The following is a 27808-nucleotide window of genomic DNA, read 5'->3' as shown; positions in this document are numbered from 1 at the left end:
AATTTTTATTAAATTTGTTTGTCTAAACTTAGCATTACACATTTAAGAAATACAAATTATTTTTCACATTTTTAATTAAAAAATGTTTATGGTATAACTTCAAAATTACTATAAAAATTAACCGCATATAAACATTATAATTTCACTACATATCTTTGTTTTCTCTTTAAATTGTGTCTTTAGTTTTTACTATACTGTATATGTGTGCCATATACCGCCTAAATAACACGAACGAATCCGAATTTTTAGGCGCCAAGAACTTAAAGTCGGCTCGAAATTATTCAGGAACGTCTTATGGCGCTACAACAACAACAAATTTAAAGAAATATATATAGATTTGATATTTGTTGTTGTAGCGTAAGACGTTTGCAAAATAGTTCACAGAAAAGCTACCGAGGTGGCGCTACAAAGTCGGCCGTTAATTCGAACCCATACCGATTTTTCGATTTTGGCTAGTCGTTTGTCTGTATGTTAAACATAAATATTACGCAATGTGCATATATGTATTTATATTGTTCAAAACTTGTAATAAACATTATTTAGACCTTAGAAGCAGTTGATGCATCTATAATTATTAAATATAAGCTATTTCAGCACTTTATTTACAAATTTTTAATTTAATTTCTGTTTTTCTGTTACAGAAGAAGACGACTCACAAATTTTCGTGAAATTCTTCCGGTTCCATAAGTGCTATGATCTAATACCAACCTCAGCTAAATTGGTTGTATTCGATACACAATTGCTGGTGAAGAAAGCTTTCTATGCACTCGTCTATAATGGTGTACGTGCAGCACCGCTCTGGGATTCACAAAAACAACAATTCGTTGGCATGTTAACCATAACCGATTTTATAAAGATTCTACAAATGTATTATAAGTCACCAAATGCATCAATGGAACAATTGGAGGAGCACAAATTGGACACATGGCGAAGTAAGTGTCGACAACATTAGCAAGTTTCTTTGTATAACTAATTAATATTACTCATTATTCAATACTTTATAGATGTGTTACACAATCAGGTTATGCCATTGGTTAGCATCAGTCCGGATGCTTCGCTCTATGATGCCATTAAAATTCTCATACACAATCGTATCCATCGATTACCAGTCATTGATCCAGCGACGGGCAATGTTTTGTATATATTAACACATAAACGCATACTGAGGTTCCTCTTCTTATATGTAAGTATACTATGACGATGTAAGTTCATGTTTTGGAGATAAATAGCAAAAAATAGTAAAATTTTGAAGTTATGCGGGAATTTGGTAAACCAATATGTGAACACAATTAAAATGAATTTTGTTTTGAATTTGTGCTTGTTGTTATTGTACCAACTTAAAAAAATCCCCAAAAAGTTTTGGTATAAAAAATCAGACTCATTTACAGTTAAAGCCATATACGTGGGTTTCCTAGAAGAAAAACATTTTTTTAACATTTTTTTTTTCTATATAAAAATTAAAAATTTTGTTTAGATTTTTTTATTATTAAAAGCATACATTATTAACAAAGAAATTTTGAATTTTTTTGAAAAAAAAATTTAAACTCAACCATTGCGACCCGTTGACAGGATAACTCCTTATAGGATCATCTAAAGATCTGAAAAAATACGTTTTTTAGTTAAAACCTCAACTTAGAACTTAACCAAGGAAAAAGCGCTGAAAATTTAATTTTAGCAGACATTTTTACAAAAAAATTAGAACTTCGCGGCAAAGGTTCTCAAGGCTGTATTTCCGAAACTATTACTCGAATCAGCTTGAAAATTGAGCACAATATTCTAGAATTTAATAAGGCAATAAATTCGATTTTTCGAAACCCAAAAACCCTCCACTCCAAATTCACTGTTATTTTATTTTGTTGTTTATTTTCAAACTAAAACTGAATTGTATTTGAATTTCAGATTAACGAATTACCAAAGCCCTCGTATATGCAAAAGACCTTGCGTGATTTAAGGATCGGCACATACGACAACATTGAGACTGCGGACGAGAACACAAGCATTATAATGGCGTTGAAGAAATTTGTGGAGCGACGAGTATCGGCCTTGCCGTTAGTGGACTCCGAAGGACGGCTTGTTGATATTTACGCGAAATTCGACGTAATTGTAAGTATTTAGATCACATTAGGTGCTTATCTCGCAATAAAGTCATAAAACACGGGTGGAGAGAATTTATTTACTAAAAGAAAGAGAATTGTTAAGACACTAGCACTAAGACTAACTGTATTCAACCTTCTTTTTTTTTTCTGCAGAACTTGGCCGCCGAGAAGACCTACAACGATTTAGATGTCTCGCTGCGCAAAGCGAATGAACACCGCAACGAATGGTTCGAAGGTGTGCACAATTGTCGCTTAGATGAGACGCTCTACACAATTATGGAGCGTATTGTGCGCGCCGAAGTGCATCGTCTCGTTGTCGTTGATGAGAATCAGAAAGTGATTGGTATTATTTCACTATCCGATATACTGTTGTACCTGGTTTTACGTCCAAGTGGCGAAGGTTTAGGCAACTCTGAAAATTCATTACGCGCCTCTGATCCCATTTTGCGACGCAAGTCATCCGATGATGAAGATGCTGATACAAAATCATCGGGCAGTCGTAGTATTATTGATGATATACCCGAAGAGGAGCCAGCCTTGGTGACGACAACAGCACCCACATCGGCGCCACCAACGAACAATGACGAAATTAAAAGCAAGTCGAATGAGGAGCTTGATGCCTCAACACAACAAAAGCAAAATGGTGATAGTAGTAATACCGCTGAAGTGTCCTTTGCCGCCGAGGCGGAAGAAGATCCCGTGGACGATGCCGATCAGTTAAGTGATAATGACGATGATGTCGTGACTGGGCAATTTGTGGATCTGAAGAAATCGCTCGACGCGACAGCGGATGATGACAGAGAATTGGAAACGGCCGCGTCAGCAGCCTCAGCGCTGGGTGGCATGCCAACAACGACGGCACGCGAGATGGCGCTTGTTAGTGAATAATTTTTTTTTTAATTATACATTAATATATCAAGCTACAAACAAACATATATTATATACATACATACATACATATATTTAGGTATGCGTTTTTTTAGTCAGCGAATTACAAACAAACAATAGATTTGATAAACTTGAACGTTGCTATGAATGCTTCAAAGCCTTACTAATATAAAAGAAAAAGGAAAACAAAAAAACCAAAAAAAAAAACACATTCGAGGAGGGTGTTTCAATTTTTTGAATGCATTGTATTAATTGTGTGTGCAAAATGCAGACAACGCTGTGAGCGAGTGAGTCGCTGCCACTCGGACGAAGAGCGAAGGTTCGTGCAACAACCTTTGAGGCTCGAATGGAGCTTCGGAAAGGCTGCGTGTTGACGCATAGTCACACACTTGCACACACACACATTAAGCAGTGGCAAGGCAAATGTAATCAAGGTTTTTTGATAGGGCTCTGCGAACCTCTTATATTTATATGAAGAAAAATTAGTGTTTTTTTTTTTTAACTTAAGTAGAAATTATTGCAAAACTACAAAGCAAGCAACATAAAACAAAACAAACACAAACTGCTTGTATGATAAAAAGTCAATAAAGAGAATTATGACGCTTCTATAATGCAGATAACGGTTAAATTATTAGTTGCTATCAGTTGTAAGTAAACATGCGCCTTAATTGGACACGAAAGCCAGACAAAAGAAAATTTGTAATTAACAAAAGCTTCCCACATTACAAATACATACACATACAAATATACATACTAACATACATACACATGCACATACAAACTAGTTTGCAAAACATACAAATATAAATTAAATCGTAAAAAGCTAATAAAAACAAAATTACCAACAAACTGTATAATAAAAATAAATAAATAAATATTAAAAACCATTTAATTGCAAATAATTACCGAAACAAAGATTTCATACCAATTAAAGCAGCAGCTTAACCACCATACAAATAAAATGTAGTTTTAGTAGCGGAAGTGAAAACCAATGCAAAAGGCGGAAACAAAATGCAGAGAAAGCGTCCGTACGCTTATTATGTAATGTAATAGTTTGAAGGAATGTTATGTATGTTTTTATTACAATAAAACAAACAAGAAAAAGTAAAATAAAAAATAAAACAAAAATATGATGGTACTTTTTATATAAAATATTACTATTAAACTATTATTATTATTAATATTATTATGTACTGCTAATTCAATTATGATTACTATCATTATTATTATATATAATTATTAATTAATGTAATTATGATTACTGCTATTATAATTATAAAGTTCAATAAAAAGAAAAGAAGTTTTAAAACATTGAATTACTGATCTATGTAAGCGTATACTATTAATAATACATAATTAAAATGCAAACAAAAACAAAACTCAAAACAAACAAATATTGTATTTGTATAAAAATTTGAAAATAATAAAACAAAAAAACTTGAGAAAATAGTAGTGAATTGCAGTATTTGCGCGTAGTGCATAAAACTAAAAGCAACAAAAGGAAATAAATAAATGCATATATTTTTTTTTGCAAAATTAATGGAAATTTAGATTTCTTCTTCTTCTATAAAAAAGGGTTATGTTTCGGATAATACTTTGAGTTTGTGGTTTAATGTGAATAAAAACAATATTTTCGTAATATTTCTATTTTGTTTCTAAAACGTGTTATTATTCGAAAAAAATTTTTTTCTTTTTTAATGGCGTAGACACCGCATACGCGGTCATAGCCGAGTTAACAACAGCCGCCAGTCGTTTCTTCTATTTGCAATTTATCGAAATGCCGAGTACAGCCAGGTCCTTCTCCACCTGATTTCTCCACTACTTCCTCTTCCTCTGCTTTCCGCTATGCTTTCCCCAGCGGGCACTGCGTTGAATACTTTAAGAGCTGGAGTGTTTTCATCCATACGGACGATATGACCTAGCCAGCATAGCCACTATCTCTTAATTTAACTATGACAATGTCGTCGTATAACTCCTACGGCGATCGTAGAATCGAATGCGATGTCCGCCGTTGACAATGCGCAAAGGTCCATAAATCTTCCGAAGAGCTCAAATAGGTTTCCTTCTTTTGCGCGTTTAATTTATGTGTCGATACAAAGATGCACAACACCAAAAACAATAATGTAGTTAAATTATATAAAAGGAAAACTGTAAACTAAAACTTTGATTTGATTTCTTTTCTCTTTTCCACGCACACACGTATCTTTGGAAGCTACGTTCCACTTTTGATAAATCAATCACAGAAATATACCTAAATTTGTTTTTCAATTAAAAATATTTATAATAATGTTTTTTTGTTTATGACTTGTGTCGACCAACGGACTTTTTCAAACAAATATTTAAATTCATCTCAATTGAGCGCACGATTTTAACCAATAGAAGAGTGGTTAATGCATTGTTGTCATTAAGGATGCCACAAAATGAATAATTTTTCACAGTTGTGTAGACCACAAACCAAATTTTCAGAAAGATATATCAGGTATATAATTTTAATACGCAAATAACTTTTTCTAAAGTTAATAAAATTTCTGAAGAACGTATTTATAGAATAAATGCCGTACTATAGAAGAATTTCTCAAACCACACAATTTTTAGAAATGGTTGTCACCCTGTCTGGTGTCGCCCACGTTTTCTCGACATTGAAGAAATCAAAACAATATCACCGGGTTATAGTCAGCTAAAGAGCACGTTTAGCCTTTATTTACAAGAAGAGTATTTTGGAGATATTGAAGCCATGTATTCATTCGAAATTAAAGAAATTCCCGGCAAGGTGCGTAATTCACGTACAAAATCCAAATTGTTATTGCATTGACTATAGTCTTCGGAAGAGAAATTTAGTTGTCTAAATCATGTGTTCAAAGTGGATGTTTGTATACAAAGCGTTTTCAAGGAACTAAGCATTCCTCACTAGAAAAATTTCGACAATGTCGCTATGAATGTGTTGTGTTTCTATATGAAATTAATTTTAAGAAGTAATTTTATTATTAACATTTAGGGACGATCTATGATCTCGACAAAAGCGTTTGCTGTGGGTGAAACTATTTTCGAGGAGGAGCCCTTTGTGTCACGACAGTTCTCTTGGAATGCAGCTTATGGGTATAAAGCTTGTGATCACTGTATGCGACCATTAGAAACAGTAGTAGAAAATGTGCGTCGCTTGGCGAATAACAATGCATTGGTAGTGCCTTTGCCAGAATACGATCCAACAACACCATGGCTGCAACAATTTACACAATGCACCAATTGTAAAGTTCGGTACTGTTCCGAGGATTGTCGTATTGAGGCTTTAAATAAATATCATCGTATAGCTTGTATGGGTGCTTTCCATACAGACGACACACACCCAATAAATGCATTAAATGAAACATGGAAGTAGGTGTAAACAAATAACTTGTACATAACTTTTTTGAACAATTTCGATACTTTCAGGAAAATGCATTATCCGCCGGAAACTGGTACAATTATGTTAATTGTCCGTTTAATGGCCATGTATAAGCAAAGTAACAACAAAGAACAGTTTCTGCAGTCACTTCAATCCTTCCAATCGCTAATAGTGAATACAGAACAAAAAATATATCACAAAATGTTGGGTGAACACTTTGAACAACAAATGGAACAACTTTTTGTAGCATTTTGTAGAGCATTTGCGGACGAGGAATTAGCGGCTGTAAGTGTAATGTTCCCGAAAACTGTTGAACATATTTTCAAGTTTTTGCCTTTAGTTCACCAACGCGGAGGCTTTTAAGGCATTAATGGGTATGATTGGTACAAATAGTCAGGGCATTGCGACGAGTCCGTTGGCGGAATGGGTGAAAAAAGTGAGCGATTTACCAATGCCTGAAGGAGATAAGACAAAACTTGACGAATATATTGATGATATTTACAATAAAGTGGGAGAATGTAAGTTAACAACAATTACTTCATAGTTAAATTTTCGTATTATTATTTGAAACATCTACATATGTGTTCATTCAAGTCGCGGGCGAATTTCTAAACACTGAGGGTGCTGGACTTTATTTACTTCAAAGCAAGATTAACCACAGTTGTGTACCAAACGCTCATTCAACTTTTCCTTATTCAAACGACATAGTTGTGCTGAAAGCGGTAGCACCTATACAAGTTGGTGAAGAAATCTGCATATCTTACTTGGATGAATGTCAGCTGGAGCGCAGCAGACATTCGAGACAAAAAGTAAACAAATTTGTAGAAATGACTCTTTAACTCCCAAAGCTGTAATCGAAGCCGTTTTGTATGTCTTTGTAGATTCTTAAAGAAAACTATATTTTTGTATGTCAATGCCCGAAATGTCAATCGCAAGCTACCGACCCAGATGAAACAAGCGAAGATGAGGATGACGATATGGATATGGACGATAACGATACGGATATGTCCGATTAACTACACATTTGTTTTATACATTTCGTATGTATGTACATGATATTGTAAAAATTGTACTTGCATTAAATTAATCATATGTACATTGAATTTTGTTCACAATTTACATAAAACTTTGTTATAAGCGAATTAAAAAGTAAAATTACACTAAAATATTAATGTTTGAAATATCTATTAAGCACTCGAAACAGGTGTCAAATTAATTAGATTATTGCTACTTTCAGCCAGCTCTGCTATAGATACTCGCCCTCGCTGTCTTATGAATTTTGCTACTTCAAGTAATTCTTCTTGCGATACGTAGATGAACTTTCCACGATCATCGATCACACCCGTTAATGTGCCATTCGCTTGCAAGTCCTGTATACGATCGATCACTTGTTGAGTTTTCAGTTTAAATTCCATAGCCAAATCCTCCAAAACAATTACTTTGTTGTCTTTAATATATTGTATAAAATCTTGTAAAAGTTGCTCTTTTTCTGCATCCTCAGCTTCCTCATAACCTTCTTCTTCAATTTTGAATGCTTCCTTCATTTTTAAGTACTCCTCATGCTCCTTCCGTTCACGTTCTTCGCGTGCCAAACGTTCTGCTTCTGCTGCTTTACGTTCCGCTTCCTCCTCACGTTCTTCCTGTTGTTTTCGTTCTGCTTCGAGTTTAGCTTCCTTGACTTTACGCTCCTCACGCTGCTTTAGCTCTTGCTCTCGCATTATTCGTTTTTGTTCTTTTGCTTCCATTTTGGCACGTTTCTTGGCACCCATTTTCTCGTCCAATACCGGACCAGATGGAATTTCATCATCATCTCCATCTTCGTCGTTGTCATTTGGTTCTAGGGCATTATCTAATGCAGCGGCCTGATCTGCGGCTGCAGCTGCTGCAGCGTTTTGACGCAAACGGTTACGCTGGTTTCGAGCTATCTGGGCACGTCGTGGAATACCCTCTTGTGCTCTCACGGGAGCTCCTCGCTGCGCTGGCTTGTTTGCTTTGTCTGTGAAAGTTTATGAGTTTTAACAAATGTAGTAATAACTATTATTATCCATCACCTACCTCCTGTTGATTTTCTTTGGAAAAGCAACAATCCAATTATTATTACCAGCAACGCCGTTGCTATACCTATTAACAAGGTCAAATCCATATTTCTTTAAATATTAAAAATATATATGCAATTGATTTGCCTACACAGCAATTTAACTATTTTGTTTTTGTAATATTATACTTTAAACGTCAACAAATCACGGAAACTGACATTAAAGCAAAATTAGCAAAAGACTGCCAACCTTAGTTATATTTTAAAGGCGAATGCTTAACTAGCTGAATTAACAAGTTAATTAAAAAAAAAAACTATTTTGTACCATTAGAACAGGAGGTGAAGTGTTCTAGCGGCAATTAATCAAATTTATCGAATATATTTTGTTTGGGATAATATTCGATTAAAAAGACTACTCACGATCACCCTGTAAGCAATATTGATTCAAAAACGAACAGAACAACATATATAAGGAAAATAACTAAATGTCAGATTTTTCTACATTGGCATACGTGTCGGGGTGATATAAACGAATTTAGAAATTAATATTATTTACATAGTTCCACATTATTTAACCGCTATAGCAAGGATAAATCATGAGTAAATGTTTAGTTACCTCAATTGTGCTGCTTTGTTTTCTACAAACAACATTTGGCCTTTACTTCCACATAGCAGAAACAGAGCGAAAATGTTTTATAGAAGAAGTTCCTGATGAGACCACCGTCATCGGTAAGCCATCTTGATAATTTATACTAAGCATTTGCGAAATATTTCACTAAACAATTTTCTTTTAACTACCTATATTTTATAGTGAACTACAAAGTGGAACTATACGACCCGCGTTCTAATGGTTTTATGCCCTCCTCTCCTGGTATTGGCATGCATGTGGAAGTACGTGATAGCGACGATAAAATTATACTCTCGCGTGTTTATAGTTCGGAAGGTCGCATCTCCTTCACTTCACATATACCCGGTGAACATGTTATTTGCATGTATTCGAATAGCACAGCTTGGTTTAGTGGTGCACAATTGCGTGTCCATTTGGATATACAGGTGGGCGAGCATGCCATCGATTATGCGAATGTCGCACAAAAAGAGAAATTGACTGAATTACAATTGCGCATACGTCAATTACTTGATCAAGTGGATCAAATCACCAAGGAGCAGAACTATCAACGTTATAGGGAGGAGCGTTTCCGTCATACAAGTGAAAGCACCAATTCGCGCGTTTTATGGTGGTCGTTGGCACAAACTTTTGTTTTGGTCTGTATGGGATTCTGGCAGATGCGACACTTAAAGAGCTTCTTCGAGGCGAAGAAACTAGTGTAAAGATTTATAACCAACGAATTGCGGGTGGATACGAAGACAGTACGAAGGCGAATTGTTATAATTAGTAAAAGTAATTTTTGAATATACATCCACTCACAGAAGTTATACGAATTAAAATATTCAGAATATATGATTTGTTCATTAGCAACAGTTTTTCGATGTGCCAACGTATAGAAAAACTAATGTCGCCACTAACCAAGCTCATCCATTTCATTTTTTCTCAATCTCAGTTGCTTATCAATACAAATTCTTATACCAGCGTGAACCGTTTTGCAAAGAATTGCTCAGACAAAAATTATAGTACTTTATAATATAGTAAATTTATTCTGTATAACCATGCACTTTTTTTTTTTTTTTTTTTGAATCCTCCCCTTTTCTGTTTCATAATTCTTAGTAATAAAAAAAGTAAATTTAATTATATATGATGTAATGTTTTATTATGATAACTGTAAGTGCGACATTCTCCCGTGCAATGGACTGTGACTCAGAGCACAGCAGCAGTAGTACGCTAAACATTTCACTGATTGTCTTGAGAAAAGCATTATTTACAATACTTTATCTGCAGACCGCGTGACTTGTAATCAACACACTTACATGCAGACATATATTTTTTATATTTACATATTTTATTTTATGGATTAATTCTGAAATCTCTGTTGATGGTAAGCACATTTAACCACATAAATTACCACCCTAACGGGAAGATAACCGTTACAATAAAAACAATAAAATAAATCGTTATGGTTGTTTTTGGTACACACCTTTTCTGGTGGATTTTTGGAAAATATTTTCTTTCGATAGCGTCTTGTCCTGAAACAAACCGCGTAAAAGGCTTTTGATAATGTGAAGTCATACTAATTTCGGCTGCGTCAGAATAAAGTTGGTTATTTACAAATTATATTCGGCCATTCTAAATATTACAATTGTCGGTAATAATCCATGACCGTCAGGAATAAATAAATAATGATAATGTCTCAATAAAACTAATAATATTTAGAGTCAGGCTTCTTATTTATCTTTCATATCTTTGAGTCGTGAACCATTAGTTATACTTTGCATTGGAGCAACTTTTGTATATTTTTTTTGTTAAGAGGAATGTGTATTTAAATAGGCACAAACTTACACACGTACATACATATGTGTGTATTATACATGGTGTAAGATGAACTACAAATAAAACATTTGATAAGAAGATCTACAGACTAAATGTTATTACTTTGCTTACTATGCTTGTATAGTGAGATAAGATTACAATTATAGTTATACCTATTTAGACGCTGACCGATCTTCTAATCGCAACATACAGAGAGGTGTTCGGCTAATTCTTGGTAATCTCTTAAATGCTCTACATTCACATACAGTTGCACACTAATTAGTAAAGAATGACTACAGGCAGATTACGTATGAAAAAGTGCAACTAAAACGAAAACGATGCAACGACTTGCTGATAATGAAGCTTCAGTTTACCGACAACTAGACTGAAACACTGCCGAACCTAGACGCTCTGGTGTGGCATCAGACACCGCAATCAGGCGGCAACCGCCAACAGCAAGTCAGTCAGTGTTAAGTTAGGCGCGTTCGTAGACGGTTGAAAAAAGGGCGTGAAAATGGTTTAAAAAAAATGAAATTGAGAGCGAAAAGTTATGCATTGTATTTGAGTTATAAAAAAAATTATGTTTAAAAAATAATAAACACCTTGGGAAATTAGGGCCTTAATTATTTTCATAAAACAAAATCGATTTATGTAAAAACACTAAAAAATTAGTACAACTTATTTGCAAATACACAAAAAATAACATGAATACGTATTTCACTCAGGTAAAACAAAATAATTGCGGTATTTGATTAAATACCACAGCAACCGCAACCACCCACCACCGCCGTTGGTTTTCCGCCACATTCAAAGGCCAACCAACCAACAAAGCGCTCGTATTCCATCTTAATCAGCATTGTATGTATATGTATATTATGTATATAGCAGACAGAAGGTCTACCTGTTAATGCACGCACTAAAAGTATAAATACCAAAGGATACAATGTTTCGCGCTTCACAGATCGTCAGTGAAGAGAGTAAGTGCTTCAGCTTATAAGTTTGTATGTAACCGAAAAATTGTTAAAACACACATGAACATAACAAACTGTGAATATTATATAATATTAACAACGTAATTTTAAAATAGAAGGGGTTTCGATGGCTGAATTGTGCTGACTGTGAAACATAAAGTTAAATAAAACAAATACGTCGCTATATTTACGATATACTTATAAAAAAAAGTCAAGAATACAACCAATTAAAAATCAAGAGACTTCACAGATAGGTCTTTTCTAAATATCCGGATAGTATGAGTTTCCTTAAAGCTGATTCAAAAAACCGGAAACTGTCAGTAATGTTCATACTTATGTATATCTTTTCTGTCACATACACTGTTTACGCGTTTTGACATTTGTATATTCGTTATGCTCATTTTAATTTTTTTACTTTCTGGATGCTACAATCGAAAATTAAGTAATTACGAAAATCAAGAAACAAATAAATATAATAATAGGTCAATGTAATTTGTTAAGTGAAGCTAACTGTTCTTTTCTGAAATTCTTGCATAAACAAGCGAATACACACACGTGATTTGACTTAAGTTAAGCCTCCGAAAACATGCTGTATACTGTTATCGTATACGAACCGTCTTTAAAATTTAAATATTATAAATATCTATAAAAAAAAAAAAATTGTGTAATAAATTATAAATTGCTTAAAGAATAATATTTTAAATAAATAATCGTTAATTGCAAATATTTCAGCACTTCCTGCACTCTTTGAGTCAACTACATCCATCTCAGAGGATGATATACAGCCCGATCCAAGCACATATCTGCGAAAATATGATAGAAGGCTTTCATTAAAATATGGACTTACAACAACTTTACCGCCGATTAAATACAAGTATCCATTGGCCGTTATTTTTTTGCTTACGACAAAATTTTTTGAAGCGTTTGCCGCAAATGGTATTAGAAGTGAGTAAATATTTACATATAGAATGTATGTGCATATGTATAAGTTTCAATGCATAATTAACTGATTCAAAAGCTTAATTTCATTTTAGAAAATTGTTAAGCATCGTTTGAAGGAATGAGTTTTGCATTGTAAGAAAAATCTATTATTAATTTCAAATTGGAATTGGATTACTAACCTTTGTGACAAAAGTTCATTGAATTATACAAATTAGAAACAGATACAGATGTATGTATGTTTGTCAATATGTTTAACAAAAAGAACAGAAAAAATCATTAACTTCGTTTGCACCGAAGCTACATATAATACGCTTCACAAATAAAAACATTTGCTTACAAGAAAACGAAGCGTGGTTTGAGCAAAAATCTTTGCCAAATTCGTGAAGATTTCTTGTCAAATAACACGTTTTATATATAATACAAGGACTTAATTTTGATCCTTAACTTATGTGGCCATAGTTGCCCGTTAACAGCGGTTCCGACAAATTAATAGCTTCTTGTGGAAGAAGAAGAAGAGCAATTTTTCAGATCGCTATCTCTAAAATAGAGTAACCATTTCATGCTAAACTTAATATACTCTGTTCAATTAATAAAGTAGTTTTACATATTCAAATGAATATATATTTTGTAACACATTTTCAAAAGAAAATGAAATTACTTATATTGGACACATGCACATTGGATGTATTTTCATTTTCTTTAGCTTTAATTAATAATATATCAATATTTAATATATTTTTTATTTTACAGCCGTCTTAGTTTTATATATACGTGATGACCTCTACTTTAGCGAAGGCTTTGCAACGATTATGTTGCATATTTTCAATTTCTTTGGTCAATTTTGTCCGATATTCGGTGCCATATTAGCTGACAGTTATTTTGGAAATGTACGCACAATTTCATACTTTTGCATACTCTACGCTACCGGTTGGATATTGCTAATTTTGACGGTTATGCCCGCAGTAGGAGTATCCTTGATGTAAGTCGAAAACTACACATGCACAGCTTTGCATATGTGTATACATAAGTATGTGTGTTATACTCCTAAATGAAATCATTTTATTTGCAGTTTCCTAGTATCGGTATCCTTGTTATTTATAGCCATAGGCAATGGTTCAATACGCGCTTGTATAACCTCTTTGGGTGCACAGCAATTCAAGCTGCCCGAGCAGGCCACGCGTTTAGCTGAATACTTTTCGTTGTATTACTTTGTTTACTACTTTGGTATACTGCTGAGTAAAATTTTACCACCATTAGTGCGCGCCAAATCACAATGCTTCGGGAAGACCGACTGTTACCCGGCGGTTTTTGGAATACTGGGCTTGTCCTTTGCGATTTCCTGGTGTACGTTTTGTCATTTAAACAGTTTTCAAGCAAATAAATGTTAAAATTTCTACATTCTTGTTTACAGCAATCTTCAATCTCGGTAAATTTTATTACAAAGCTGAGAAACTAGCTGAGGAAAATATACTTATAAAATTGTGTGGTTGCATTAAACATGCTTTGGTTGTAAAGTGGCGTAACGAGCATCCAAATGAACAACCACGCACCTATTGGCTGCAATATGCAGTAGGCAAATATGATGAGGATTTTATAAAAGACGTTGGCAGAGTTTTAAAGGTGTCAAATTGTTTATATTATTACACTTAATACGTATTGTGTATGTAACAATTTATATTTTAATAAAAAAATAATAATTTCAGATTTGTAAACTTTTCATGCCATTACCGGTATATTTTGCGTTATTGGCTCAACAAGATTCCAGTTGGACATTTCAGGCTTCAATGATGAATATGACGGTAGCCGATATGATAACGATACAACCGGATCAGGTTATAATAATATTCATATGTAATTTATATGAAAATACATATTTATTTTTACAGGCTAAAGCCATGGGTCCTATTTTGCTTTTTATACTTATACCTTTGTGGCAATATATATGCACGCCATGCATTCGTCGTTTATTTGGTACTGAGGTTAAGCCTTTGCATAGCGTTACTGCTGGTGGCGTGTGCTCAGCGCTCTCTTTTATTTGTGCCGGCGTCTTGCAAGAATATATTAATGTAAGTCGGGTTGTTTTAGATTCAAATTAGCACATAATTAAAAACAAATAAATCCTCATATAATGTACGTGGATAAGGAAAACAATTAATTCCTATAATTTAAATATTAACAGACATATGTGTACTACATTGTGTTCTTTTTAACATTTCAGAGTCATCCTTATCGTTCTGTAAATATTGCTTGGCAAATTCCACAGTTTTTGTTACTGATGCTCGGCGAATTACTATTATCTATACCCGGTTTGAAGTTTGCATTTACACAGGTTTATTTAGTCATTTTTATGTTTACTTGATAAAACAATAAATGTTTTATTTACATTTACATTTTATTTACAGGCGCCTGCTTCAATGAAATCAGTGGTCACTGCCACATGGTTCATTAACAATGCTTTTGGAAATCTCATTGTGGTGATATTAACCCAGTTAAATATGTTTGTTTCACAGGTAATTTAACAATAAAATAGCCTAACAATTACTTTTACTTGCTTAACACTTATTTCAGAGTAACGAGTACTTTTTCTATGCTGTCATAATGTTTATTGCCATAATAGTATTTGCCATGTTGGCTTATGACTATGTCCTACAAGAGACTGGATATTTGTTTACGAACAATACGAACGATATTATGCTACTTCGTACGCAACATTTGGCACAGAAGTATGAGCAACCCAGTACAAGCGCTGCAAGCACAAGTAGTCGCAGAACTAGTGTTTAAGCATAAAACTTGTAATTTTCATATATTCGTAATAGTTTAATGGCCTAACTTATTTATTTGTACAAAATCATGTTAAATTTTAATATAAAATATTACTAATCTAAAATTTTAAAGATATATTGTAATTCCAAAATCGTATCATCCGGCAAATCAGTGCAATGAACGGCATTTAAGGTTTTACTGACACCAAACTTGGCACGTAAGGTATGCGGACGTAACATTTTAGCAATTTCCTGCAAACAAAAAGTAGTTATTATAAAAAATACTGTAGATTTTCGTAACAACTTACTGGATCCATTGGACCACAAAACTGTCTGAACTCCTCATAGCTGTTTTTGTTTTCATCTGCCGCAACAATTTCCAAAGCCAAACTCACGCCACTCGCGAGTTGCGCCACCATAGGCTTTTTAAAATATTATATATGATAAAAAGATTATTTTGTAAATATAATCTGATTGTTACTTATATGTTGTTAATATACTTACAATATATTCCGGCAATATTCCCCGATATACTTCGAAAAATTCTTCACAATTCACTCGCTCCATTAAATTCATACGTAGTCCAGTGATTTTGAATCCATTACTGGTAATTTCCGATATGATTCGTCCTAAATTTCCTGTAAGGATGTCATAACAATGTTGTTTTTTTAAGCACTCATATAAGTAGATGGTATATAATGTACGAAATACACTAACCATCTTTGATACAATGCGGTTTAATGATGCCTAATGTAGAATTTTTTAAACGTAGTGTGGCTTGCAAGCCATTTTTGGGATTAAAAAAGAAATTAAGATCCTGTATAAGATGGATATTTCGGTATATATCAATAGAATTTCTGAATTCGTTAGATTTCTTATAAAGTACCTGTTCGGCCTCTTCCTCATCTTGGGGACAGTATATACCTATGCGAGTTTCTTCCCGTTCGAATAAAGTAACAAGAGCAGCAACCGTGTTATCATTGGAACATTCTTTACTTTGTTCTTTGCATAATTTCATTTTCTGTACTGCATTATCAGCAATCACTTCGAAACCCATTGATGGGCCGCCGATTAACTGATTCATCAGCATGCTCCTAATTCATTAATTGAGTAGCGATAATTACAAATAATAAATGGAAAAAAAGTTCTTTGTGATTAAAAAACAAACTTACGATGCTTCAACATTACGTTTATTGCTCAAGAATTGCTTCACTTGTTCGGGTGTGAATTGTACCATTAGAGCTCTGTTTATGCTAAAATTAGAATCTATAAGAGCGCAGAGCAGAGGACCCAATTGTTGAATGCAGATATTTTTTAAAAGCAGAAAAGTCCTAACAAAAGCATATAATGGATTATTGTGTCACAACAAATATTATAAGATATTGTATAGTTACTTTTTGCGATATTTGTCGAGTGTGTTCTTTGTTATGTCATCGGCATAGTCAACGATATCAAATTGCCTTCCAAAGATGTTGATTTTTGATCCTATGAAAAAATCACGTTCTGAAAGTTCCGGCATTTTAGTACGTCGGAGAAAAGTGCGTTTGTGTTGCTGATCATACTAAAACAAAAAAATCATAAGGACACCAACTAAGGTCATATGATATATTATCAATATTTAAGCTCCCAGTTAACAAACTTACCACTTCTATTGCATTACCCGTTGGAAAAAAACATATAGTGAAAGTACGTATAATTGCTGCCTCCTCTTGATACCATTCTGCTATAAAGGACAGACGACGATTGAAAGCCTTTGGTAATAAATAACAGATTAAAGCCAAGTAACATTAGCATATTGTAGAAACATACCATTTACAGCAAATACGGCTTCTCACGTTTTTTATAATAAAGCTATTTTAAAATAATTGTAAAAGAAATAAAAGATAATTTCTGTACAAATTTACGACAGTTTCTCATTTATTTATATTTGATTTTGGTTCCCCGGCAACCAGTCAACATAATGACTAATGCAGTGGCACTCAAATTTTAAAGTTTTGTGTGTGCAACTCCAAAAATATTCAGTGAATTCGAGTTCAGTATTTAGATAAATTAAATTTTACTGTGATTTTATATTTTAGTAAGAGTTAGACGTAAGCTAAAGCATTGTACAGATTTAGGTTTGCGCAATGATGTAAAAAAATTTTTTTGTCATAAAGAGTAATTTGCTATAAATGAGTTTTAAATAAACATCTCGGTGGTATATCATAAAAAGTAACGAGTAGCTTTTTATTAGTGATTGTTCGGTGCAGTTTAAACACAGAAATTAAAAACGAAAACTAAAATTTATCTTTAAGGAAGAGACCACCAGAACCGTCTATGGTGAGTCAATGAAGATTAATAAAAATGGAAACCCATGACTATAGGTGGTTTTCATGAAACAAATTTGTATTAGTTTCGGAAAATCTACCACTGACAAACAACCTTTAACTTTCAGTAAAATACATGCATACATTTAGTTCTCATATTAAAAGCTTGTACCTTAGTTACAAATTCCCTGCTAGTACTAGGATAAATGTTCAACGAAAATTACGTTCTGCATTACATTCATAATCGAGCACCTAGCACCTCAACAAGCAGCCTCTAGGCTTAAATTTTAAACCACAGTTCGCTTTACCTCAACCTTTTGTAATTGAAACACTATATTCGATAAATAACGTTTATTTATCCTTGAAGCCTTTGCTTTACACAATATAACATACTCTTTTATTCCGACCCATTTTAGCAGAGATATAGAAAAGTTGCATAGAATATGTGTTTAATATAAATAAATTGATTGATTAGCAACATGACATAATTTGTTTTGTAGATTAGGTATAATATGTAGTGCTTTCGTTAAATATTGTTTCGGTACTGTCTATAATTAAATGAAGTTTTAATATTATTAACATTCGATCAGGTTCTGTATTATTCCTGCCATTTTCCACCGCTATTACTAAATATTAGCTCGCTCCCCCATAAGCGAACACATCCGTTGAACTCATATTTTTATATGTAAAATTTAAAATATTCTTATCGAATTTTCGGTCGATAAATCGCTATCTCGTTTATTTATAGGAAAAACAAACATTTATAATAAACGTTCTCTGGTGTGAATATATATGTACGTTTGTAATAATGTAGGTGTGTAAGCCCCATGACTAACTAGTGTACGGTGTTCATTCTTCTGGCTTATAATTCTATCTGAATATACGAGCAACTCGAAAAAAAAACACAATTATTAATGTTTTAACATTAATTAGCATATTGATGAAACTGAAATGACTTCGCAGTGTAATTGATTTTTTCCTTTCCAATCGTTTGGAAAAATAGTTTATTTATAATAATAGGGATTCTTATGTTTAGTTTGGAGTTTCTTTTTGTGATCATCTCTTAAGTTCCATATTTTCTGCACTACGTTATTCAAGTGTTTAACAATTTATTAAACTATTTATTCTCAGCCTCAGGTGCTGGTTTCTCTTCTTCTCCCTTCTCCTTATCTTCATCTGAAGAATCCTCGTCGTTTTTAGTTAAGCTGGGAATATCGTCGTCTGAGTCGTCTTCTTCTAGACCTAAATCGTCAAATTTCTTATTCCAAGATGAATTGAAGAGATTATTGAACGGAGGTTCTGCCTCGCCCTCTGAAATTTTTTTTAAATATTTGTGTATTATTATTTATTTCGTTAGTAGAGGTACTTTTAATACGTACCATCCTCTTCATCCGACTCATTTTTCCACTTAGTAAAATTTGCTTTCAAAAAGTGCAATTTGATTTTATCGTTGGTAAGAGACGGCCAGTAGGGACCTGATTCTTTCTGTAATTTGCAAGTAAATAATTCGAGTATAAGTATTTTAGTCTCATTAAGTTATAACGAACCGATAACATAGAATGTAATTGTAAAAAAATGTAATGAATGTAAGTGTAAAAATTAATGATTTTATGATTTTACGATGCGTTATGAATCCCCTAAATAAAATTACAATTTATGTACCTTATAAATAGTGAACTCCAAACATCTACCAATGTTCTTACTCGTCACTCTTTCGGGATCCACAGGATGTAGGAAATTGAGTGTAACTTCGTATTTTTTGGTTGCGTCTAGAGCGTTAACGCCCTTGAAAGTGAAGCTATTCTCTGTCACTCTATAAATTAAAACGAACGTGTTTTGTATAACCAAAATATCCACTTAAATTTAAAATATGATTGTATACTCACTTATGTTCAATATTGATGCATTCCACATCAATTATGACATAAAGCAGATCGTTACGTTGGGCCCAAGAGACTGGAGGATATACTGTTCTGTGGGATTTAGAAAAAGTGTATAAAGTCAGTAATTAGATAATTATAGTTTTAATACAGTATTATAGATATACTAAAAGCAATTTTTATTTGCGAACAAGTACACCCAAAAATTGTTTAGTCTGAGTCTGAAATAATTATGAACTTTAATCATAACTCAGTTAATTTTTTTTTCAACGATTAGCTATTTGGCAAATCATTGTACACATAGTTCTACAAAATCTATATGAGAGCGTCACCCTAACCTAACTTTAATTCGCTTATTTTTGCAGTAATACAATTAAATCCCATAAATATGTAACAAATGTTGAAAAAAAAAAAAAAAAAAAAAAAAAAAAAAAAAAAAAAAAATGAAAAAAAAAAAAAAAAAAAAAAAAAAAAAAAAAAAAAAAAAAAAAAATTCTTGATAATATAAAAAGCAATATCCAAGTTCATAAGATATGTATAAATGCCGAACGGCATAGTTTGGTTCATTCGAGAAATTCCTACTCAACATAACCTATAATATGTTTAATGAATTTGCGGAAAGCTTTGCAGCATATGATTCAAAAAACCTAGATTTAGACCTTTGGATATTAGAATGCAGTGAACATCGTGCCTCGTGGTATTAAAAAATGGTCTTTGGATGCCGGAATCACGGCCATTATTACTACTATAAACGCCATTGTCTTCGCCGCTAACGCTGTGCTTGTTGTTCTTTATACATATAAGTATATACACAGCGATTGAAGGTATGTGCATCTCTATGATACGCCTGCCGATATCGCTACAAATTTATTTTATACACTTACCCCGTTGTTTCCGACATATTTTCTGAATATATATTAAGACTCCTTTGCGTTTAACGCCGTTCTTCACTGAGATAAATATATTTTATTTTGTGTGTAAATTTACTTGTGATAGACGAGAAATAATCACGAAATCACGTTCAACTACTCGCACCCGTAAAAAAGACGAATGGAAAGAATAAAAAAACTTTACTCGTTCCTCTTTGTGAAGTACGATGAATATTGTGAAAAGTACAAAAGCAAGAAGAAGAGAAAAGAGTTGTATTCTGGACTGATATTTGTTTGAAAGAAACAGCTTATCTAAAATCTATTCCAAAGGATATTGAATTCAAAACTTGTGCAAATATAGGAATAAATATAATTTTGTATATACTCAAGTTCGTAAGAATAGTTAACTTAATCTAAATAAGTTAAATTGTTTATTTATAAATGTTATATATAACAGCGCCCTCTGCTTGTGTAGGTTGATTTTGCCCACATTTCTTTACTCGCTCCAGAGAACGTTCTCTGCTCGCTCAAATCTATTGTCGAATTTATTTTATTAGGTGTCTTCTTATAAAGATATTTGACTGAGTATTTGACGTCTTGTGTTACTCGTCGTCTTGTTCGCTAAAAAAAAGGTACTACTAGCAATACATTTATTACTTAACCAACACATTATAAAATCTTTGATTAATTTTATAATTGGAAAACCTTAATTAATTTAATAAATTTCATAGAAAATGTTGCGTGTCGCTTCTGGACAATTTGCTAACGTGCTGCGTGGAGCAATGGGCCTATCTGGTCGTGTTGCCACAGTCGGCTCAGTACGTGCCTCTCACGGCGAAGAAAATGAAGAAGTTTTCAACAAACGTTTCCAAGATTTCTTCAATCGCAAGGATATTGACGGTTGGGAAATTCGTAAAGGCATGAATGATTTACTGGGCATGGATTTAGTACCAGAACCCGCAATAATTGATGCTGGTCTGCGTGCCTGCCGTCGTGTTAACGACATTGCTCTGGCTATTAGGTGGTTAGAAGGCTGCAAAGACAAGTGCGGTGACCAGAAGAGCACCATCTACCCATACCTCATCCAAAACATTCGCCCCACTTTAGATGAATTGGGCATTCCAACTCCAGAAGAATTAAATTATGATAAACCTGAGTTGGCATTGAAATCAGTTTACGATATGTAAATTGCCTCCCATTCATTTAGTTAGAATCATGCTTAAGGTAATATACGTTTAAGCGAAAGAAAAAAATGTTTAAGGTAAAAAGTGCTGCAATTATTTCCATTAATGAGTAACATATTCATTCGATCAATAAAATGTGCTGGTTCAAAAACTAGCCGACAGTGCGAAAAACTGAAAATTTGTGTTCTTTGTTGCGTAATCAATACAGCCATCCGATTTTTGTGCAATTGTTTTACAAGTGTGTTAATAGCAGAGAAAAAACAGCTGTTAAATTGAGGTTAGAAATAGGTGGTATAAAAAAATATGGAACCGCAGTTGAATTTAATTAAAGTCGATAAATTTTAATTCACATTTAATTTCTATATAACTTAGTTTTTATTGTTATATTTAGTATTGTGTTTTCTGGAAACCCAAATGAACTTCTTATTCATACATACTTGCAATGCTATTTATTTGTTTAATTACTAGCTTCCAAAGTTTTTTGCGTCACTTGTGCTTAAAAAACTTACATTTGTCGATTTTAATTTAGTGTTGTATACGAAACGAAAATGTTGCGTTCCATGTATTTTGGTTTTGTCAAGACTTTGCAATCTTCACAACGGCTACCTACTTTGATAATATCCCGTAATTGTATGCATATGCACGAAGAAGAGCCAGAGCACATTTTTACAAAACGTTTTGAAGATTTTTTTAACCGTTGCGAAATTGATGGTTGGGATTTACGCCAAGGCATGAATGACATTTTGGGAAATGATGTGATTCCCGACCCAAAAGTAATTGAAGCTGCATTACGTGCTTGTCGCCGTGTCAACGACATAGCTCTAGCTATCAGGTGGTTGGAAGCATGCAAGGATAGATGTGGCGATAAGGTAGACCAAATATATCCATACTTATTAGGTCACATACGTCCAACACTGTACGAACTTGGCATTCCAACTCCGGAGGAATTGAATTACGATAAGCCAGAGTTGGCTGTAAAATCAGTATTTGATATGTAAATATTTTATATATCGATTGTGTGATAATTAAAAAAAAATTATATCATCATATGACGTGTAGTTTTTAATATTTTACTTCTTTACCAAAAAATATTAAATTATAAACAAATATATGCAATCTTAATAATAGCGTCAACACACTAACAAAAAAAATATATTTACACACTTTATAAGGCTTTAAGATTTCCACTTTTTAAGGAGTTCTGCTGCCTTTTCCAAGTTTTCCTGCTTTTTGATAAAGCAATAACGTACAAAATTTTCACCAAGGTTTTTATGAGTTTCACCGTAAAATGCACTTGGAGGTATTCCTTGCAAGCCCATATTTTTTGTCATCCATTTAGTGAATTTATAATCCAGATATTGATCCACCTCAGAGCTTAAATCAATTTTGTTACCTGAAATTGAATGTTCTTTATATATTTTGTATATTGATTATTTAGAAAAGTATACCCAATTTACTCCAATCAGCTAACATGAAGTAGCCACCCTCGGGTATTGTAGGCTTCAGACCTGCGTCCTGCAAAAATTTCGCCATGAAGTCTCTTTTCACTTTTAATTCTTGTGGCAAACTATTGAAATAACAATCAGGAGATTCCAGCCGGGTTAGCTCCAACTCAAAGCCTCGTGCTACTGCCTCTTGTATTGGAGTAGGGCACGTATACACTGAGTTTTGATGCACAAGTTGTAAATTGGTAATTAAGTTCGCTGGTCCATAGGCCCAACCGATTTTCCAGCCAGTTACTGAAAATGTTTTGCCGGCCGAACCAACTGTTATGGTACGTTCCCACATATCGGGCAAAGTACAAATACGAATATGCTTAGCATCATCGTAAACCAGCCATTCATAGACCTCATCTGATAGGCACAAAACATTCCATTTACGACATAGAGCAGCGATACGTTCTAACTCTTCGCGATGGAACACCTTTCCGATTGGGTTGTGCGGTGTGTTGAGTATAATCATTTTGGTTTTATTGTTGAAAAGTTGTTCCAGTTCGGCATCGTCCAGCACCCAGTCGGCAGAACTCACAGTACCATTCGATTTATTCTAGGAAATACCAATTTATATGTCAAATTTTAAATTTGCAAATAGGGGTCATAATTTATTTCATTTACCGGTTTCAGTGCTATGAAACGTGGCACACCACCTGCCATTTTCACCATAGGCTCATAGCAATCAAAAAATGGCTCAATGATAATTACTTCGTCTCCATCATCGATATGACCCATTATAGCCGAATAGAGTGCTTCGTATGCGCCCGATGTTATAAGAATTTCGCTAAGTGGATTTATCTCACGCTTAACTAATCCTGAGTAAAGTTTACTCAATGCTTGCACGAGCCTTAAATGACCCTGTGAATGAAAATATCGTATAATTTATTAGAAAAAATATGAATATAAGAGAATTTTTCAACTAACATAACCACGTGTATATTGCTGCAGCATAGGATTGTCGCTTTTCGCTATATCCGCTAAGGCATTCGTAACATAAGATGGTGGAAGTTCGTCTGGAAATCCCTGCCCTAAATTGAGGGGTTTGTATTGCATAGCTAACGTAATGTACTCATTCCTGTAAATTATACAATTTGTTATATTTCTATTTGTACATATTATATTTGTTATATTTTTCAACTAACCAAACACTTGGCTTGCCGCCCTGCAAACGTTTAGGCAGACCGAATTTTTCCATGGCAATGCTAGATTGTTCCCTTTGTTGTAAATTGTGGAGAGCAGTACTTATAATTATTTGTTTACTTCGTAATTGACGCGTTTGTTGGCACAAAATACGTGAGGGAAGAATGAACATCTGAAATTTTTAAAATAACACTTATATGCCGAATGTCACAAGAGATAATACTGAGCAAAAATCTTATCAGTGCGCTAATATGAAGATCTGAAGATAAGCGGCGGCATAATTAATAGTCATAGTCATGAGAGGAAATATAAATGCACTATATATTTATAATAGTGTACTATTAATTACTTTGGAGTAATTATTTTAAGATCACAGTAAATAAATGCAATTGGTTTATGGTTTAAGTATTAAATTATATCCATGACTTGCAAGCTGTCACTTTTGACTAAACACAAAAACGACTCATTCTATTCTGTATACATATTGCATAATTCATACCGGCACTTCGTATACATATTCATACAGAAATGACACAGAAAACAAAGCGCTGATCTTTCCATAAAATGAAAAGTTAAATAGTTTTAAAAAGACTTTTATATAGTTTTCAACACTTTTGTATGTATATGATTGTGTAAACCAGCTGTTCAAAACAGCTACTGAAGCAAGCATTTTATTAAGTGGTAATCAAATTTTGTTTCATGGTCAACAGGGTATCAACATTAACTTTTATTTAACTCTGAAGCTTGCAAACAAACGCTTTTTGAAAATTTGAGATAGCTTAAATATTTACATTTCGCTTTAGGAACTAGACAAATTGGCACACATACAATTTTAGAAAACACCACTTTCTATCCCTATTTTAGTATATATTTATGTGTGCACAAAAAAAAAAAAAAAAACGATAAACTTTTTACTGTGCTACAAACTGTTGCTTGTTCACCAAAAATCATAAACATTCACGTAAACAAATGCAATCACTGTCGGGCTCACTTTAACTCATTATCCCACGCTCATAATATATTTTCGTACATAAGTCAAGAAATTTTCTTGATATAATAAACAGAAACTTTTTTATAAAGTTGTGAAAAGTTACGTAGGTAAGTGATATTTACAAGTATTATCAAAAAATAGCAAAACAAAGATTTGCCGAATTGCTCATGCGCACTAGCCAACATTTTGCTATATTTTGGATGAACTGTCAATGTCATGCTTTGTACGTTCTTAACACCCAGTGTTGTATTTTTTAATTTCTTGGCATACTCTGTGGAAAAATAATTGTATGACATTTACACAAACCATTTTTGCGATAGATTATTTTTATTTTTCTGTTTTTATGCCCTGAGTAGGGTATATTAAGTTTGACACGAAGTGAAATTCTTCATACGTCCTCTTCTCCCCAGAAGCCGCTCATTTGACGGAACCACCGATATCGAGTACTATAGCACATAGCTGCTGTATTATAGTGATGGTAGTATAGCACCAGTGCAACCGAAGTTAACGTTTTCTATTGTTTTTATTAAGAATTTAAGCGAACTGACTGGAGCCCACCTGTAACTGTCAAATCACATCACATCGCGGCGTGAGAGCCACCTAAGCACTGACCAGGCACCGCCGCTGCTTTTCTGTTATAGATCCAGATAACAGCCATCTTACCNAAATCACATCACATCGCGGCGTGAGAGCCACCTAAGCACTGACCAGGCACCGCCGCTGCTTTTCTGTTATAGATCCAGATAACAGCCATCTTACCGGGAGATTAAATTGTGACTGTTAAATCACACCACATCACGGTGCGATCGTCACCTAAGCACTGACCAGGCACCGTGCTTTTCTGTTATAGAGCTAGCTAACAGCCAGTTTCCGGCGAGATTACATTATGACAACTAAGCACTGGACTTATGGATTCAGCTAACAGCYGTCTTCCCGCGAGATTACATTACGACTGTTAAATCACATCACTTCGCGGCGTGAGAGTCACCTAAGCACTGCCATCTTACCGGGAGATTAAATTGTGACTGTTAAGTCACAGCACAGCACGGTGCGATCGTCACCTAAGCACTGACCAGGCACCGGTGTAGATTTTCCTTTATAGAGACAGATAACAGCCGTCTTCCCGCGAGATTACATTATGACTGCTAAATCACATCACATCGCGGCGTGAGAGNCCGGTGTAGATTTTCCTTTATAGAGACAGATAACAGCCGTCTTCCCGCGAGATTACATTATGACTGCTAAATCACATCACATCGCGGCGTGAGAGTCACCTAAGCACTGAAGAGACACCGCGGCTGCTTTTCTTTTATAGATCAAGCTAACAGCCAGCTTCCCGCTAGATTACATTATCACTGTTAAATCACATCACATTGCGGCGTGAGAGTCATCTAAGCACTGGCCATGCACCGTGCCTTTTCCTTTATAGAGCCAGATAACAGCCAGTTTCCCATTTTTTCACATCACATTATGGCACATGTCCTACCAATATACATTACATGCTTGATATAGTTTTTTTTTAATAAAATACATTTTTATTTTTACATAATCCTTTTTTATTGTGTTTTCTTATAAAAAAAATTTAATTCATTTCAGAAAAGAACATTTTTGTTATTAACAATTTCTTACTGCTATCATAAAACACACACGTATTTGCAATACGCACGTGTATGTACATAAGTATGAAAGCATGTCGATTATTAATTATAAACAATTAAAATAAATCGTGTTAAGAAAATACAATGTGGTTAATAATAAAATTTTAAATATGTATAAGTGAATTTGTAGTTAATGCTTTTCCAAAAATATGCAATATAAAATGTTAGTTTAAATGTGTGTGCAATTGATTTTAAAAACAAACTACAAACAGCGGTTTCTTACATTTCTGTAAATTGTCTTTTAATATGCTTTATTTGTAGATATACATATGTATGTTTGTATGTATTATATGTACCGAATATCGCACATTTGTATAAGTACACAAGCAGTTTTCTGTTTGTATTTGTGTTTCTTTTCGCATGTAAGGTTTTCGTTTCGCTTTTTGTAATTTTATTTCAACTTTTCTCCTCAAATTTCATGCTCTTCTTCTTCTTTTWTGCCATTGCTTTTTAATGCTTTTTAAAGAACTAATGCTATGTAACTTAAATCACAGATATCACTAATGTATGATTTAATTCAAATGTGTTCGAGCCCTAAGTTACAGCGATTTTTGTTTGTTTAAAAACGGTATTGTATTAGCTTTAAAAAAAATACACAGTGCATTATATATTAAAAAATTAGAAAAATATTATGCATATTTTGATTTCTATAAAAAATTGGCAAAGTGCTTATTTCGATTTTTTTTTCTATATTACAAAGGCATGTGGCATCTGCTGTGATATCTGCTGGAATTAAAATATATTTGAAATTTCAACGGCATGTTTTCTATATACTTTGAAATTACTTGC

At 33.6% G+C, this 27808-nt stretch overlaps 10 protein-coding genes across 27 annotated transcripts in view; 6 read left to right on the top strand and 4 right to left on the bottom strand.

Moving 5' to 3' along the window:
* Positions 1-3599, top strand: part of LOC108968640 (5'-AMP-activated protein kinase subunit gamma-1) — a 197356-nt gene extending 193757 nt beyond the window's left edge. For 6 of the 8 annotated variants that reach the window (XM_018932771.1, XM_018932769.1, XM_018932776.1 and 3 more), the window contains 4 exons: positions 642-932; positions 1005-1183; positions 1900-2103; positions 2250-3599. In XM_018932771.1, coding sequence (XP_018788316.1) covers positions 642-932; positions 1005-1183; positions 1900-2103; positions 2250-2984 — 1409 coding nt within the window. In that variant the 3' untranslated portion in view covers positions 2985-3599. The remainder of the gene's footprint in view (positions 1-641; positions 933-1004; positions 1184-1899; positions 2104-2249) is intronic. The other 2 variants (XM_018932770.1, XM_018932775.1) reach the window with 1 other exon arrangement.
* Positions 3600-5399: 1800 nt separating this feature from the next.
* On the top strand, positions 5400-7464 carry LOC108968647 (SET and MYND domain-containing protein 5). Its single transcript, XM_018932785.1, has 7 exons — positions 5400-5463; positions 5519-5754; positions 5980-6356; positions 6414-6651; positions 6707-6884; positions 6961-7175; positions 7248-7464. Exons 2-7 carry the CDS (start codon positions 5719-5721, stop codon positions 7380-7382), a joined length of 1179 nt encoding a protein of 392 aa, XP_018788330.1. The 5' UTR covers positions 5400-5463; positions 5519-5718; the 3' UTR covers positions 7383-7464.
* Positions 7465-7468: 4 nt separating this feature from the next.
* Positions 7469-8827, bottom strand: LOC108968648 (DDRGK domain-containing protein 1). Its single transcript, XM_018932786.1, has 2 exons — positions 8422-8827; positions 7469-8362 (listed from the first exon to the last, which is right to left on the bottom strand). Exons 1-2 carry the CDS (start codon positions 8507-8509, stop codon positions 7554-7556), a joined length of 897 nt encoding a protein of 298 aa, XP_018788331.1. The 5' UTR covers positions 8510-8827; the 3' UTR covers positions 7469-7553.
* Positions 8828-8903: 76 nt separating this feature from the next.
* Positions 8904-10465, top strand: LOC108968649 (transmembrane emp24 domain-containing protein eca). Its single transcript, XM_018932787.1, has 2 exons — positions 8904-9130; positions 9213-10465. Exons 1-2 carry the CDS (start codon positions 8998-9000, stop codon positions 9728-9730), a joined length of 651 nt encoding a protein of 216 aa, XP_018788332.1. The 5' UTR covers positions 8904-8997; the 3' UTR covers positions 9731-10465.
* Positions 10466-11053: 588 nt separating this feature from the next.
* LOC108968645 (peptide transporter family 1) lies at positions 11054-15539 on the top strand. Of its 2 annotated transcripts, none has more exons than XM_018932781.1 (11): positions 11054-11282; positions 11549-11800; positions 12527-12739; positions 13487-13715; positions 13806-14080; positions 14148-14356; positions 14440-14568; positions 14623-14802; positions 14955-15065; positions 15139-15246; positions 15305-15539. In XM_018932781.1, exons 2-11 carry the CDS (start codon positions 11767-11769, stop codon positions 15515-15517), a joined length of 1701 nt encoding a protein of 566 aa, XP_018788326.1. In that variant the 5' UTR covers positions 11054-11282; positions 11549-11766; the 3' UTR covers positions 15518-15539. The 2 variants fall into 2 exon arrangements, with proteins under 2 accessions (XP_018788326.1, XP_018788327.1); XM_018932782.1 differs by lacking the exon at positions 11054-11282 and adding an exon at positions 11321-11370.
* A 26-nt stretch (positions 15540-15565) lies between these two features.
* On the bottom strand, positions 15566-17478 carry LOC108968646 (nucleoside diphosphate kinase 7). 2 transcript variants are annotated; one of them, XM_018932783.1, is made up of 9 exons: positions 17308-17478; positions 17142-17249; positions 16893-17059; positions 16671-16829; positions 16385-16592; positions 16216-16315; positions 16003-16136; positions 15807-15920; positions 15566-15750 (listed from the first exon to the last, which is right to left on the bottom strand). In XM_018932783.1, exons 1-9 carry the CDS (start codon positions 17308-17310, stop codon positions 15613-15615), a joined length of 1131 nt encoding a protein of 376 aa, XP_018788328.1. In that variant the 5' UTR covers positions 17311-17478; the 3' UTR covers positions 15566-15612. The 2 variants fall into 2 exon arrangements, with proteins under 2 accessions (XP_018788328.1, XP_018788329.1); XM_018932784.1 differs by lacking the exon at positions 17308-17478 and having other exon boundaries at positions 16893-17088; positions 17142-17232.
* Positions 17479-18772: 1294 nt separating this feature from the next.
* LOC108968638 (uncharacterized protein CG16817) lies at positions 18773-20749 on the bottom strand. Its single transcript, XM_018932765.1, has 5 exons — positions 20569-20749; positions 19691-19777; positions 19467-19617; positions 19184-19289; positions 18773-19115 (listed from the first exon to the last, which is right to left on the bottom strand). Exons 1-5 carry the CDS (start codon positions 20583-20585, stop codon positions 18922-18924), a joined length of 555 nt encoding a protein of 184 aa, XP_018788310.1. The 5' UTR covers positions 20586-20749; the 3' UTR covers positions 18773-18921.
* Positions 20750-21085: 336 nt separating this feature from the next.
* LOC108968656 (cytochrome c oxidase subunit 5A, mitochondrial-like) lies at positions 21086-21915 on the top strand. Its single transcript, XM_018932812.1, has 2 exons — positions 21086-21185; positions 21285-21915. Exon 2 carries the CDS (start codon positions 21288-21290, stop codon positions 21738-21740), a length of 453 nt encoding a protein of 150 aa, XP_018788357.1. The 5' UTR covers positions 21086-21185; positions 21285-21287; the 3' UTR covers positions 21741-21915.
* An 80-nt stretch (positions 21916-21995) lies between these two features.
* LOC108968657 (cytochrome c oxidase subunit 5A, mitochondrial-like) lies at positions 21996-22786 on the top strand. The gene has a single exon (XM_018932813.1). The coding sequence runs from the start codon at positions 22286-22288 to the stop codon at positions 22733-22735; it is 450 nt and encodes a 149-aa protein (XP_018788358.1). The 5' UTR covers positions 21996-22285; the 3' UTR covers positions 22736-22786.
* Positions 22779-25687, bottom strand: LOC108968655 (kynurenine--oxoglutarate transaminase 3). 9 transcript variants are annotated; one of them, XM_018932802.1, is made up of 6 exons: positions 24870-25055; positions 24373-24542; positions 24155-24305; positions 23852-24088; positions 23186-23783; positions 22779-23130 (listed from the first exon to the last, which is right to left on the bottom strand). In XM_018932802.1, exons 1-6 carry the CDS (start codon positions 25038-25040, stop codon positions 22913-22915), a joined length of 1545 nt encoding a protein of 514 aa, XP_018788347.1. In that variant the 5' UTR covers positions 25041-25055; the 3' UTR covers positions 22779-22912. The 9 variants fall into 9 exon arrangements, with proteins under 9 accessions (XP_018788347.1, XP_018788351.1, XP_018788348.1 ...); XM_018932806.1 differs by lacking the exon at positions 24870-25055 and adding an exon at positions 25668-25687 and having other exon boundaries at positions 22913-23130; XM_018932803.1 differs by lacking the exon at positions 24870-25055 and adding an exon at positions 25484-25562 and having other exon boundaries at positions 22913-23130.
* Positions 25688-27808: the final 2121 nt, after the last annotated feature.

This window comes from Bactrocera latifrons, unplaced genomic scaffold (assembly GCF_001853355.1).
Source record: "Bactrocera latifrons isolate USDA-ARS-PBARC rearing strain unplaced genomic scaffold, ASM185335v1 scaffold_223, whole genome shotgun sequence".
NCBI classification, from domain to species: Eukaryota; Metazoa; Arthropoda; class Insecta; order Diptera; family Tephritidae; genus Bactrocera; species Bactrocera latifrons.
Note: the sequence above shows the minus strand (reverse complement) of the source record. Positions and strands in the feature narration are given on the sequence as shown.

Bases quoted from the DNA above. Each gene is read 5' to 3' on its own strand.
- LOC108968656 (XM_018932812.1), top strand. From the start codon at position 21,288: ATGTTGCGTGTCGCTTCTGGACAATTTGCTAACGTGCTGCGTGGAGCA.
- LOC108968649 (XM_018932787.1), top strand. From the start codon at position 8,998: ATGAGTAAATGTTTAGTTACCTCAATTGTGCTGCTTTGTTTTCTACAA. The intron at 9,131-9,212 runs GTAAGCCATCTT...TATATTTTATAG, and splicing joins TGATGAGACCACCGTCATCG to TGAACTACAAAGTGGAACTA.
- LOC108968657 (XM_018932813.1), top strand. From the start codon at position 22,286: ATGTTGCGTTCCATGTATTTTGGTTTTGTCAAGACTTTGCAATCTTCA.
- LOC108968647 (XM_018932785.1), top strand. From the start codon at position 5,719: ATGTATTCATTCGAAATTAAAGAAATTCCCGGCAAG. The intron at 6,885-6,960 runs GTAAGTTAACAA...TGTTCATTCAAG, and splicing joins TTACAATAAAGTGGGAGAAT to TCGCGGGCGAATTTCTAAAC. The intron at 7,176-7,247 runs GTAAACAAATTT...ATGTCTTTGTAG, and splicing joins GCAGACATTCGAGACAAAAA to ATTCTTAAAGAAAACTATAT.
- LOC108968655 (XM_018932802.1), bottom strand. From the start codon at position 25,040: ATGCTTGCTTCAGTAGCTGTTTTGAACAGCTGGTTTACACAATCATAT. The intron at 23,784-23,851 runs GTAAATGAAATA...GGTATTTCCTAG, and splicing joins GTTTCATAGCACTGAAACCG to AATAAATCGAATGGTACTGT. The intron at 23,131-23,185 runs GTATACTTTTCT...ATTCAATTTCAG, and splicing joins AGCTGATTGGAGTAAATTGG to GTAACAAAATTGATTTAAGC.
- LOC108968646 (XM_018932783.1), bottom strand. The intron at 16,830-16,892 runs GTAACTATACAA...TGCTTTTGTTAG, and splicing joins CTCGACAAATATCGCAAAAA to GACTTTTCTGCTTTTAAAAA. The intron at 16,137-16,215 runs GTTAGTGTATTT...ACATCCTTACAG, and splicing joins ACCGCATTGTATCAAAGATG to GAAATTTAGGACGAATCATA.
- LOC108968648 (XM_018932786.1), bottom strand. From the start codon at position 8,509: ATGGATTTGACCTTGTTAATAGGTATAGCAACGGCGTTGCTGGTAATA. The intron at 8,363-8,421 runs GTAGGTGATGGA...AAACTTTCACAG, and splicing joins CCAAAGAAAATCAACAGGAG to ACAAAGCAAACAAGCCAGCG.
- LOC108968638 (XM_018932765.1), bottom strand. The intron at 19,618-19,690 runs GTGAGTATACAA...TTTAATTTATAG, and splicing joins TGCATCAATATTGAACATAA to AGTGACAGAGAATAGCTTCA. The intron at 19,290-19,466 runs GTACATAAATTG...TGCAAATTACAG, and splicing joins TGGAGTTCACTATTTATAAG to AAAGAATCAGGTCCCTACTG.
- LOC108968645 (XM_018932781.1), top strand. From the start codon at position 11,767: ATGTTTCGCGCTTCACAGATCGTCAGTGAAGAGA. The intron at 14,081-14,147 runs GTACGTTTTGTC...TCTTGTTTACAG, and splicing joins GTCCTTTGCGATTTCCTGGT to CAATCTTCAATCTCGGTAAA. The intron at 14,803-14,954 runs GTAAGTCGGGTT...TTAACATTTCAG, and splicing joins TCTTGCAAGAATATATTAAT to AGTCATCCTTATCGTTCTGT.